At 40.9% G+C, this 13817-nt stretch overlaps 1 protein-coding gene across 3 annotated transcripts in view; it reads right to left on the reverse strand.

The window, feature by feature from the left end:
• Nucleotides 1–2547, reverse strand: part of PRDM5 (PR/SET domain 5) — a 158065-nt gene extending 155518 nt beyond the window's left edge. Inside the window, exon 1 of one of the 3 annotated variants that reach the window (XM_032462630.1) lies at nt 1191–2547. In XM_032462630.1, coding sequence (XP_032318521.1) covers nt 1191–1283 — 93 coding nt within the window. In that variant the 5' untranslated portion in view covers nt 1284–2547. The remainder of the gene's footprint in view (nt 1–1190) is intronic. The other 2 variants (XM_032462637.1, XM_032462644.1) reach the window with 2 other exon arrangements.
• Nucleotides 2548–13817: the final 11270 nt, after the last annotated feature.

The following is a 13817-nucleotide window of genomic DNA, read 5'->3' on the forward strand; positions in this document are numbered from 1 at the left end:
CCAGCACACCTTAACTGAACAAGCCTCCTCTTGCCCCAACCTCCATTTTTCAAAATATCTGCTAACAAATCGGGAGTGAGGGAGTGCTGGGAAGCTGGCCGATATAGATAGATCTGGAAAGAACAAGGGCTTTGGAGTAGGAAGCGATGGGTTTGAAGCCTAACTCATTAACTTGGCAGGAAATTTAACCTCGAAGTACTGCCTTCTTCTCTCCTGCAGGAGGATTAATACTGTTCTCAGGGCAGTGCTGTGCCAATGAAGTTACTGACAGCGGTAAAGCACCAAGTCTGGGCCCTAGCACCAAGTATCTGCTCAGTAAACGCAGGCTCTCACTACCCGGGGCACTTCACTCCGCCTCCGTGGTTTCAGATTTTACATCTCCTGCCAAAGGGCTGTAACTCACGTCTCATCAAACCCAAAGATCTGGAATTTTCCAGTAATCTCTCCTCCTAGGCCTTCGCTTTCAACATCCAACACTTCCAGGCCATTCCCAGATGGCCAGTGACAAGGGCTTGTCCTACGCACATGCCTCTAAATTTCTGTAAGGAATGACAGAGAAAAATCCAACAAAGCTGAGAAAAAAAAAGTTTGGAGATGCAAATAATATCTAGCTGGCATCTCGCAGAATTCACAGAATACATTTTGGACGGAGGGAAAGAACTGCTGGGGGTCTGAATGAGCTTCTAAGGCCTGAGCTGCGCCCTGGGCGGCTCCCCGCATTCCCACAGGGCAAGTGAGGCGGCTCTGGGCACGTTTATTCATCCTAAAGGAAGAAAGGCGGCGGCGGAGCTGCGGGCGCGCCTGGGAAGACACCCGCCCACGCGTGCCTCTGCCAACACTGAGAGGCAGCTCGCTCCCGGGGCCGAGGAAGAGGGAGGCTTCATCCCGACTCACTTCCTGCAGGGAAGGAAAGACATCTTGCCGCAGGGCGGCCGCAGGCAGTTCCGCCCCAGGACCGGCCAGCTGCGGAGCGCGCCCCGCCGACACCTACGTGGCGCTGCCCGCCCGGGAGGCACGGCGGGCAGAGGCTGCCCACGCCGCCCCGGCCTCCCCGCGGGGCTCCTGGCCCGCCCGGCGAGGGGCGATGCGAGCGGAGCCCGCGGAGCCCCTGGCCCGGCGGAGGGGCGAGTCGGGACGCGCGGGGCGCGCGGCGGGAGCAGGGGCGCGCTGGCCGCCGCCGGGTCACCCACCTTTCTCACTCTGCGGGCCGTGTAGAGCCCCATCCCGTCCTGAACTCGGGAGGACTTCAGGGAGAACCTGTCCGGCACGTACATGCCCAGCATTTTGCCAGCCGCGTTGGCCGCCGCCTCGCTCAACACCGGCGCTCTGCGCCCGGGAGGCGACACATCGAAACTTGGGGTGCCAGGGTGGAGGGGAGAGGCCGGCGGGGAAGGAGGAAATGGAGTTTTCCTCCCAGAATCCCCACCTCCCCGCCGATTCCAGGATCCCCCGCGGCTCAGCCCCTCCTCGTCCCGGGTCTGGCTCGGCCCGGAGCCGCCGAGGCCGCTGCTGCCATTGCTGCCGCGGGGGCGCGGGGGGCGCGGGCCGGGGCGCTGCGGGCGCCGGACGCCGCGCGCTGATTGGCCCGAAGTTGGCGGCTCGGACCCGCGCCCGGGCACGGAGCCCAGAGCAGGGCTGACCCCGGAGCCTCGAACCCGGGGGCCCGGGAGCCGAACCGACCCGCCTGCACCATGCGCCCAGCGCGGCAGCGTGTGTGCCCGCCCTTGTCCAGCTCTGGGTTTCGCCCTCTAGGCTATTACTCCCAGTCGGGGAATTTTACACTCTTCAGATGCAAAACGAAATGGGCCTTGACCGAGCTGGGGCCGTTCCCCAAAAAAACTTTACAAGTTCTGGGCTGAAAGCAAACTTACTGCCTAACTACTGAGAACAATCCCTGAGGTCTAGGAAATTTTGGTCCTTTTCACAACTAAGTTATGCATCTTTCGATTTTTTTTTTCATGCTTGTTTCATTGGGGACCAATAATTATGCTGATTAATGTTCAGAGAAAGGAGGGTGTACACAACCGGCAAATAATGCATTTCAAGTTAACTCAAACTTTGTCGTGAACAACTGAAGTAATATTTTAATACAATAGCAACTAGTTTTATTATGGTGTCCTAATCCTTGGGAAATTCTTACACTTCCAAAAATAAGCTATTCCTGAGGCCTCTCTTGCTTTAAAAGTCACCAGACCAATTACAGATTTACAGATTTTTCAGACGTACAGCAGTGGATTTGGGGAGAGTTGGGGGGGGAGGGCAAGGTTGAGATGAGAGGGAATGCCCAAACAGTGGAATCTGGTGTCATGACAATGCAATAACGCCGGAAGTCTTTTAGAGTTGTTAATTAAGTTCGTAGGTGTTGCAGTGGCCCTCAAAAGGAACTTTAAAAGGATGTTTCTTCCTTCTAGAGGAAATGGGAGTCATTTCTTTTGATAACTCTTGATAATTTTCTACTTTGAGTTCATTTCTTAGCAACTATATGATGTCCCAGTAAACATTTGATGTTTCTTATAAACTAGTACTAGTTATTTTTATTTTGATAAAATTAAATGCCACACTTAATAAAAAATTCAACTGAAGAAATTTGAAGATATTACTGGCTTCATTCAACAATTCATGATTCGAGAGGGGAGGGTATATAGCTCAAGTGGTAGAGAGTATGCTCAGCATGTGTAACATCCTGGGTTCAATCCCCAGTAACTCCTCTAAAAATAAATAAATAAATAAGTAAACCTAATTACTGCCTTCTCCGCTCCCCCCACCCCCGAAAAATTCGTGATTCAGACAACATCCAATCTGGCAGATAGAAGGGAGCTCTGAGGAGCTATACATAAGGAAAGACTTCTCTAGGCAGAAGGGAGCAGGAACTAGTAAGTTATACCGGGCAAAAAAAAGTGGATTGCAAGGTTTCTTTCTTTTAGGGAATGGCCAGGGTCTGTAGGCACATTAGCTAATTGATGCTGATCAGGCCCCTCCCAACTGGCTAGCATAAGACTCCATTTCTAGGAGAGCAGAAATTGTAATTAAGTCTCAGTTTGGTGATGTAGGCTTAGCATAAGCGGCTCTATTTTGGGCCTGTTGCCTTGTTTTTAACAACACAATGTGGAAATGATTCTTGCTTCTTTGGGACTGAGGACAGCTTTGGAACACAAATGGTTCCTTATTTCCTAAGTAGGAGAACTTTATTAAAGTTTAGGGAAAGGTTTTTTAAAGGTATTATAAAGAAAATCATGTAATAGCCATATACAGAGATTTTAAAGCGTAAATAAATGATCCCTTTATTTTTTTGGAAAAATTGAAGGGTAGCTTTGCCAGGGGTGAGAGGAACAGTGCCTTAATTATTCTCTGAGTTTTGAGATATCTATTGAAGATATCTAACTTTCTGTAGGGGGATATGAATTAATAAATAAACAGAATTTGTTTTGGGGGAATTTGAAGTTAGATGACTTTGAAACACGTAATAGGGGTTCGATAAGTGTCTTGATTAAAAGGCAATTCTGAGGCTAATCTGAGATTTTCAAGTTAATCAGTGGTAAACCTAGAATTGACTTCTTGTTCCTCAAAGAATCTGGGTTAAGTAGGTTTTCCTGGAATCCTTTAAACCAGTGCTAACCTGAGGCCCGGCCAGGTCCACTGGGCCCAGCTGGAAGCAGACATCAATCCAGAGGGTGGCCCATGGCACTGTCCCCAGGGCGCTCCATCCTTTGTCGCACAGTCTTTCAGCTCTGGCCCTCAAGCCACACTGGCTCCTCAGTCAAACACTCTGCCATGTCTCTCTGGGCACAAAAGTTTCCACAGTTTTTCATCACTAGAGAAAAAAAGAAATGTTTTCTGGACTTAGTCTGACACAAGCCTCATTCACTGATGACCCTTGCTTTGGCATAGCTCCCTTGTGATTGCTGCTATGTTTCTGGGGAACAAAGTTGTCAGCTTGAGAATGCTCATCTTTCTGAATGTAGGCATCTTTACTAATTAGGAAACGGTAAAAAAAAAAAAAAAAAAAAAAAGTTAGTTTGTAAAGATAAAACTGAGACTAATAATGAGAAACTTTCCAGATCTTTTATGAATCTTTCCCAGAGATTTTGTTACAACTAACACAAACAGTATATTTCATTAAAGCATGCAATGTTCTTTTTATCTATTTGTTAGAGTTTTCAGAAGATCTATGTAAAACATAGAAACCAGCAACAAAAAGCTCTTAATAATAATCTCTCTTAGAACACATAAAAAAGGATACATGTTTGCCAAATCAAAATGCACAATACTGACCGGAAATTTGATTTTGAAGCCTATAAGACAGTGGTGGTACAATGAGTCATTTCTTAAAACTTTTAAAGCTAGAAAGTGACCTTTCAATATTGTCTTTGAAAAACGGGAAATTAAAAGTCTGCTTTATATCAAGAGTTTAAATCCAGCCTTAAGAAAACAAGTAAGAAGATCAAAATATTGACATTTAAGTTCTACCATGCACCTGATTTACTTATTCTAGAAAATACTGCACTATCTTAACATAAGAGAAATGACTCCACATACATTTCTCCTTACTTTCAAATTTGCTTTTGGAGGAAATTTTTTACTGATGTGCCTAAAGCAAATTCTAGTTATTGAATTTAAACTTGTATACTGGTGCAGGCCTTGGTTTTTTATTACAAGGGAAGACTTGAATTATAATTCCACAATAATTAATTATTTTACCACACATACTGTAAAATTCTTTTGATTGTGTTTTTGTTATTAATGACTGTTTCCAACTGTCATGGCAGAGTAAAAGCCCGATAGGAAAAAATAGTGAGGTTTATTTATCTTTAGTTTCCTGAGAGTCAGAAGGATTTTGTAGTGAATGAATATTAAACCAAGTTTCCTGAGCAGAAAAAAAAAAAAAAAAAAAAGATTTATTTGCTGTGACTCAAAAAAATAAAAAGAAATCCTTAAAAAATAAAATCTAGCGTGGGTTGTTGGATCCTTGCTCTGAAACCATCTTAGCATAGCACTGATTCTGTAGTAGCAATAGCACCATGAGAAGATGACACTGATACCTGAAAAAGCCTACATGTTAAATTTTCCTTAATCTCTCAGTTTTGAACAATGACACCAAAGACTTGTATGCAATGCCAGAGGAGAATCATAAAATTCTTTAACTAGAAGAAACCTAGAAGTCGTTGCATCTAAAATGATGATGTTATAAAAAGAAAAGCCAAAGCTAAAGAATAAATAAGTGGGCATTTCACCCCAAAAGTCAGTGTTATTCATGGAGCAGGTGTAGAGGGGTAACATGAAGCTGAAGGAAAGTGAGAGGAGGAAGCCAAGAAGGTTAATTGTTACCATGTACTGAGCCTAGTATATGCCAGAAACTGGACTAGGTTCTTCCTATCCATTATCGTAAAGCTCTAACAGCCCTACGTAACAGCCCTGCAAAATAAGTGTTATTAGCCCCATTTTACATACAAGAGAGAGGTGATTGCTCTTGGTCAATTTCAGGCATCCATGAAGGAGTGGAAGTAAATCAAACTCAGGACTGGCTGATTCCAATGTCCTTGATTTGATCTCCAGCTGACTCAGGCTGGCCCACTCTCCACTTCCACTTCCCATGAGGCTTAGCAGCACTTCCAGGACAAGCAGAACTCTCCATTTTTCAATCTCTCTCTCTTTCTCTCTCTCCTTCTTTCATGTCCACTCTCAATCCCCCTCCAATTCCTCCTGTAGAACTGGGTAGAAAATTTATTGGCCAAGGTCAGTTAAATAGTTGCCCCATGGTCAGATGCTCCAGTTTGATCCAACAACTGTATCTAAGAGAAGGCAGAGTCATGTGATTCCCCAGGGATATCTGCTCTGCGGAGAGGGGCTGTTAGATAAGACCCTGCCTGTACAGAAAGTTTCTCTGAATCCAGCCAATATTTTGAGGCTTAGCCTATTTATAAACACAGCTTAGCTCATCTACAAATTTTTAAACCATGGAAATGATAATATTTAAAAGAATCAATAATTAACCAAAAAGCAATGCCAATGCTCTTATGTTTGTCAGAAGCACTCAATCTGCTCTATTAGTTTTCTTTTTGTCTTATTGAAACAAAATAGTTACTTCAGAGCTGAGCTATTATTAAAAAGAAGGGGGCACCTTCTTAATACACCATTCCAAATGAGTAAGGAGGAACTTAGTTTAAATGATCATTTTCTATAAACTCTCTGATCCTGTGTATAAAGTAAAAATTATTATATAAGTCTTACTAATTCTTTAGCACAGAGGCAAGAACCAAGTTTTCCATAGAAAATGTTATTTCAAATAAACATCACAGTTGAGTGCTGACGTCTTGGTGACCTCTCAATAAAAAGGGGCTCATACGCAACTGATGATGTAATTCCCTGCTGAATTGGGGTCTCCATAAGGCCTCCTCTCCGCCAACTGTTTCTTCTTATGTTTGGCAGATTGAAGTTTCACATAGTACTTCATCATCAGTAAGGTAAGTTTCTAACTTCATCCTGTTATATTGAGTGTGCAATCATAACAAATTAATACTGCTTGAAGATCATTAATTTTAGGATTTCTTCTGTTGTTTCCCATTGTAACCAAGTACCATATTAACATATTTTACATATGAAGAATATTATTTTTTATGTGGCCTCGTAGGTGAGTTCAAGAAAATAATACTCATGAACATTGATTTGCTTTGTTTTAAAGTCTTTGTAATTAGGCAATAAGATATGAATGTCACATTTCTAACACAGCAAGAGAATTTTTCTATTGCTGAAATAGGTCTGTAGCGCTTAAGCTTTTATATCCAAACCTAACTTGTGAAGTATAGTATTTAAATCATATATGTGACCGAAATAAGAAACAATATATTATTCTGAAAGTTACTAATACTGCTTGCCCTGAAGGTAACTTAAATCCTTTGTTATAAGAAACTTGTCAACATATGGAAAACCAAATTGGAAGACTTCTGGCTGTGTGACAGGTGTATTCTCTGGAGAAAAGATACCAAAAAAATTTTTTTAATAATCAAATATGGCAAAAATAACAGATTCTCTTATACCATTGGGTCAAATGTTTCCTCCATGAATTATAATCCAGCCAGCCTTTGCACTGCTATTCTCTTTGCCTGAGGAATTCAGTTATTATAAGTCTCTCTTTATAAAAGGCCACTATGCAGCTGTGAAGAAAAAATTGGCATCTTGCTGGTTCTACAAGTCATCATTTCTGAACATTTCTGCAAAATTTTACTGTAAAGAACCTTAGACCAGAAGGAAGCAAAAAGACTTTTTAAAAAAATCACACAGACTATGCCAGAGTCTGTGCTGAATTATACAGGCTACCCACAAAAATAGCTTCTGGAAACCTTTTCTTCCAGACACAACCGCCAACAGAATGTCCTGCCATTGCTCCTACCGTGGGGAACTCCCTTCTATTAGGAGAGCTTCCCAGTCTCTGTTGGAGGGGCAAGAAGCCGTGGAAACAGCAAGGATTTGGGAACTGGGGAGGCTGGAGTTTGAATCACAGATCTGAGAAGTATTAACGTGAGACCATAATAAGAAGGGTTAGTAACCACTCTAAAACTCTATTTCCTTGTCTGCACAATGAAGATGGTGATGCCTACTTTGCAGAGCCCTGGGCACAAAATAGGTTCAAAATAAATGGAAGTTATTATTATTATTACATGGTTCAGGACTAAATTGCACAGCTATACTTCAGTGTTCCTCATCCAGCCATCTGGATTTTGCTATAACTACACAGATGTGAGTCTATTAACTTGCACTGTGGCAAATGGCAGCCCCCAGTCATCCTTCCAGGGCAAGAACAGTGTCTTTAATATCTGCATAATGCTGGCTATAAGACAATGCTGCTTCTGCAAAGAGAAGCTGTACCCTAAAAATTCCCAGTGAAAGCTTGTAGGAAATGTTTTTCTTCACTGGGCTCATCGATCACCTGTGTCTCTCAAAGGAGGAGAAAATAAACCTACCAGAAGTTAAACTGTATTAAGCACAGTTCGTCAGTTTGAAGTCCTTGATTATACTCCCAATTTATTTAAAACTTCATAAGTTCTTCCATTTTTAACTCAAATTTTGTGATATCCATTTTTTAAAAATCTTTAAGACTATCATATATTCCTGCAACAAGTATTTATAGAACTATGTGCCAAGGACCAAGAATAAGCAATACAAGTTACCAGACTTCGCAAATTCAAGACGGCATGAAAATATTACTGTAACCAACACTGCTCCAGGGCACGTTGAGGAGAAAGGAGCCTGTTTAATGTGCTACAGGGGCTGTCGCTGCAGTCCTGTTTCTGCCCTGTTGGACCAGAGTGAATTCGTGGGGCAATAAAGTCTTTCTGACAAGGAGGCTTCAGCAGCATTTCTGTCACTATCGCCTTTATTTTACCAGCAGAAAGGAGCGCAGAAACGGAGTCGTCATGTTAGAAACAGAGCACGAGCGTCTTGCATGCACACAGCGAACATCCTGCAGAGCCTACAAGAAAGAGGAAGGCCTCTTCTGGGCATAACCAGTAACAACTCAGCATTACCACACCGTGTTCAAGCAAGTGCCCAAGCAAAGAGCAGGCTCAGCCACAAAGTTCCTAAAGGTAGAAGTTGATGGGACATCTGAATGGGAAAGACAGTTGTGAGGAACATTTTCAACGTAATAGACACAGAAGCGAATTCACAAGGGCCACACCGGATTAGGAAATGGGAATTCATGGGACAAATACTAGAACCTGACACATCTTGCATCTGTAGTAAATTGTACATGTAGCCCATGATATATTGTTGTGAGGGATACACTGAGGATTGTTCTCATTGAGAGAATGAACACCGTCATCTTAAACAAATCTTTCATTAGGTACTAAAAAAAATTCCTCCATAATTCATTACATATCAACGCAGAACTGAATGACCTTCCCCCTGTGCTTTGCCATCAAAAGTCTGATGCCCGGATTAGGCAATGCACAATAAGCAGAATCCCTCGCAGAATTCTGTCTACAAAGAACCGAGTTTTTTCCTGAGTATGCTCCATTACTCTACTGTTTAGAAAAAGTGAAATAAGCCAACCCCAAAGAAATAGAACTATTGGAAATCTTTGTGATAGTTTTCACACAATGAGAATGCAGAGATGAAATAATACGAGCTAATCTTAAAACTATATGGTTCATTTATTTTGGATTCCTGGGGCCAGTATTTCACATACATTCCCCTCTTCCACCCTCTGTTTCCTTTCCCTTTTCCTGCCAGTCTCCTGGAGCTCCAGTGTTATTATATGCTATAAAAAATATTTTACTCATGCATTTGAAATGCTTTTTAACTTTCAAGCCCAGTAGGGGGAAATGTGGAGGTGTTTAATTCTCCAGGTTTATATTTTTTCATGGGAAATGAAAGTCAAAATCTGAAAAGTAGCAATCTGCAGTAAAATGTTATTTTCCTTCTTTTCCCAGTATGTCTAAATGGCATCAAGTTCAAATATTTTATTACAGATAATCTTAGCCAATTTAAATGTTCAATTTCTCAATAAAACATGAATCAGGAAAAGTCAATATCTTTGCAAATGTGATTCCAAATTTTGCCCTCATATAGTCTAACTAAATTTCCACTCACTTCAGTGGGAGTTATAAAAAGTACATCTGAGGGGAGAATTTGGCCCATGAAATTTAAAATGATTGTAGGGTAAGTAAAATATTTCTTATGCTTATGATTATATAGTAGCTGTGGAACTTTCAAAAGGAAGACATTAAAAGCCTGTAATATAGTGAAATTCAACCAAAAAGATCTTGTTAATTTAACTGGCTTTGAAGAGTTTTAACCCATTTTAAAGAAAACATCTAATAAAGAATGCTTTATTCATTCATTCAAAAATATGTGTTCGTACCAACATCACTTTTTTCAAATGAGAAATATTTCCTAGGCCAATAATATTCCATATGGCAATTAGCTCTAATGTAAAATCTGAAAAAGCTCCAAGTAGTGCCTATAATAGAGAAACCATTTTGGTCTAAGTAAGATATTTAGTTGTAATCATATGATTCTAACACTTGAATCATAGGCAGACTAGAGATAAATAGTGAATAACTAAGATAATTTAAAAACTACCAAGAAAACCCTGGCTTTAATTATTTTAAATTATTTTCTTCACTGGATTCATGAGCTTAAGTTTATTTTTGAACTTTAGTGGCACAACCTTAATATGCTTAATCACTCTGATTTTCCTACTTTAGAAACAGTCTGCCAGCATCTCTGCTTAAAATACCACCTCCTTGTTTATCAGATGTCTTGGGGTTTTTCTTTGTTTGTTCTTTGTTTTGGGAGGTTTTTTGGTAGAGGTACTGGGGAAAGAACCCAGGACCTTGTGCATGCTAAGCATATGCCTTGCCACTGAGCTATACCTCATACCCCTTTATTCCCAGATGTCTTGGATTTAGATTCAGTTTATTCTTGTCTTACCTCTTCCCATGTCACTGTGCTCTCCATAGTTTAGACCCTCAAAGCCCCATATCTAACTATTACAACATCTATATAATGCCCTTACTCTGGCTTCTCCTTGCTTGAATGCACTGTATACATCACTGCTAGATTAATATTCCTTAAGTATTATCTTGACACTCCTTTTCTCTAATAACATGAATAAGTCCACATACCAACTGGATATTCCAAATCCTTTTCCTGAAATCAAAAGGCTGTCCACAATCTGCTTCCATCCTACCCTTCCAACCTCAGCTCCCACTATTCTTTTAGAATCCTCTATTCAATTCATTTCACTTATTCTCTCTTCTCTAAAATTTGTGACAGCTGGCTCAATGTTGTGCTATTTTCTTCATTTCCTGAAATGCCCTCTTCATTATTTTCTTCTCATTTAACTTCTACCATCTTTCACAATTTAATCTATGTTTCATCATTTCCATGAGACTATTTCTGATCATCACAATTGGAAGTGATCTCTCCTGCTTTTATACAGCCATAGTGGTTTGTCTGTTCATTCATATAGCACTTAATCACTATCTTACTTTGTTAGGAGTGTGTGTGTATGTGTCTGTGCGTGTGTGTGTTTCTCTCTCATATTTACCTGATTAGAGTTTAAGATCTTTGATACTATGCCTTACATTTTAGATCCTTATTTATCTAGCATCTCAGTTTAAAGATACTGCCACAGTACAGAGTGAAGAGGTCACGTGTTACACATCTCTAAGGGGCCTCAGTCATATCATAGTTAATGTGAGTGGCTCCCGGCAGTGCCCCACTTGCACAGTCACAAGTGCCAACCCAGTTGCATATAATATAGCATCAACTTAATATTTATGCATGACTTCTACCTCTCTTGTGTCATTTCTCCAATGTTTTATAACAAAAATAAAAAATGTCTCAATAGTTCACAGCCCCTGTTGACTTCTGACTACTGAATATGTCAACCCAAATCATGCCTTTGGGGCATAAAGGATTTCTTTGAGAAGCAGCAGACATAGGAGAAGCTCCAACAAGAGAGTAGAAGTTACCATTCTGTAAGGGAAATTTACATTTGTAAAGGAAATCTCCATTTGTAAGATGCCTCCCTCTTGGCATGTAGAAGAGAAGAGTGACTCTACATCACAAGAAACTTACTAAGGAGAAGGCAGCGACTTGAATCTACATGTAGCACATCTTACCCTCTACCGAGCATTTCCTGGTAAACTCCCATAACTGGCTTCACTGTCCCCTTCTTTCAACATCTGTCTTTGATCTTTAGCTAAAGAAAGTATTTTAAGGTGGTAGTTTCGGCCTTGTTGGGGAATTATTGAATTTTCCTTGGTATCTCCCATGTATATGTGAGGAATGTCTGTTAATAAACTTCTGTTTGTTTTTCTCTTGCTAGTCTGACTTTCATTAGTGGGGGCTCTCAGCCAAGAACTCAGAAAGGTAGAGAGAAAATTATTTTTCCTCTCTGACAATTTTGGTGACAAGGAAGGGACCCACTGTGACACCCAACTTGCTCCAGAGCCTACAGATGGTGTCAAAAGATTAAAAAAAGTAAGAGTTTATTTGGATAAAAATCAGTTCAGATTGGGCAGCGACAAACCAGTAGCGGTTAACAGCACATCACTAATAGGAGCCGGGGAGACTTTGCAGAGAGAGGTGGAAGCAAAGTAAGAGAATTACTGACTGGCTGTGACTTAAAGCCTACTCGGCTGTTTGTGGTTGCTGGTACTTAGTGTTTTGATTCTTTACCTTTGAGGTATTTACGGGCTTAGATTTTGGTTTCCTTACACAGGCTGCCATGGCATCAGAGCCGCCTCAGCCTAATGGCCTCTTTGTTTAATCAATCTAACAATGAGATCCCTGGAAAACTGGCAGAAGCCAGCGAAAGGTAAAAAATTCTTACCAAAGTCAGCTCTTCCAGATAGCTGCCTGTAGTGCCCAGTCTAGAGAAGAAAATAAAATTTCACTTTGACCTTCTTTTCCAAATTCAGATTAGGAGAGGAAAACATAAGAATTCATTCTTCGAATTGTTACTCTTAGGAATTTGGTTTGGGGCTGCCCGATGGTTATTGATCCTTTCCCTTCTGGGGACAGCTAATGCTTTCCTGGTTGTCTAGTTTATGTCCTGAGAACTTGGCTTTCTGCCTGCCCAGGGCACACAGATTGTCAGTTCTTGTGTGTACAGGTGGCTCAATGTCAGGTGGGGGACACAAAAAATATGGCTGGACAGAAATGAGGGTTGCATCCCATTTGAGGCTAGAATCCTACTGACTGTTACCAGCTCTCAGAGAACTGTCTTTCTTTCTCTGCGCTATACTTGGGAGCGGCTTAAGAGCTTGGGAGGACTGCGAATTTTGCACTTCTTTGGGGATGCCTGTTGGTAAGTCCATGGTTAAGTCATAAAGGGATTCTTGGTTTTGGTTTCGAGTCACTTCATAAGCATGCCTTTAGTTTAAAAAGAAAAAGGATAAAAGTAATTTAAAAATAATTTTAAAAGGAGTTCAGTATTGCTAGGAACATTTACTGTTTGTCCTGGCTGAAACCTGATTGTAAGATATTTGAAAGGATTTTTTTTTTTTTAAGTAGCTCTATGGTCAGGAGTTGGCGTAGTTGGAAGCTGATATTCAGAGCTGGATAGGAACTTTTTTGGGAGAGACTCCTCTCCTAAGCTGAAATGAAACTAGGTACTCAGAGAGAAGGAAAGCATTCTGAAGCTTTTGTGGAGTGATTTATTAAAAAATTCCAAAGGCACACAGCTTTACATCTAGAACACAGAGATTTTTTTTATTTCCACCTTAGCTGGAAATTTTCTCCCTGATATAAAGAGACAAATTGAAGAAAATGTACTTGGGTGGACGAATCAGCCTTTTGATATCATTAAGGCTGCAGGTATTATAAAAGATCAGGCCATTGAAAAGAGTACTGTCATACCCTTAAGAAAAAGAAGGAAATTTTTACATAATACAGATTTACATAATAATTTCTTTAGACTTCTGATAATAGGAAAATTTACCCCAAGACTCCTTCTTGGAGAAAACTTACATCTTTACTCTGTGCCTTTGAGATAAAGTTTCTCCCATGCCTTCTCTAGGACCTGAGAGCCATATTTTGGAAATGCAAACTTTAGGGAGATGATTCTGACCTGAATGGAAAAAAAGGAGCTATATGGACACTAGAGAAATGAAAAATCAAAAAGTCTTCACAAATATTCATGAAAAGCTTTAGCCATCTGAGCAGGACATTTTATTTCACCTGCCGGAAACACAATTTGAATTTAATTGTTCTTTGTTTATAAGCTAGTGAGTTTTGTATTACTGTACCTGTCTCATGACTAAATGTTACATTAAAGCTACAAGATCTCCACCCCTATACTTCTATTA

Source organism: Camelus ferus, chromosome 2 (assembly GCF_009834535.1).
Source record: "Camelus ferus isolate YT-003-E chromosome 2, BCGSAC_Cfer_1.0, whole genome shotgun sequence".
In the NCBI taxonomy this organism is placed as follows: Eukaryota; Metazoa; Chordata; class Mammalia; order Artiodactyla; family Camelidae; genus Camelus; species Camelus ferus.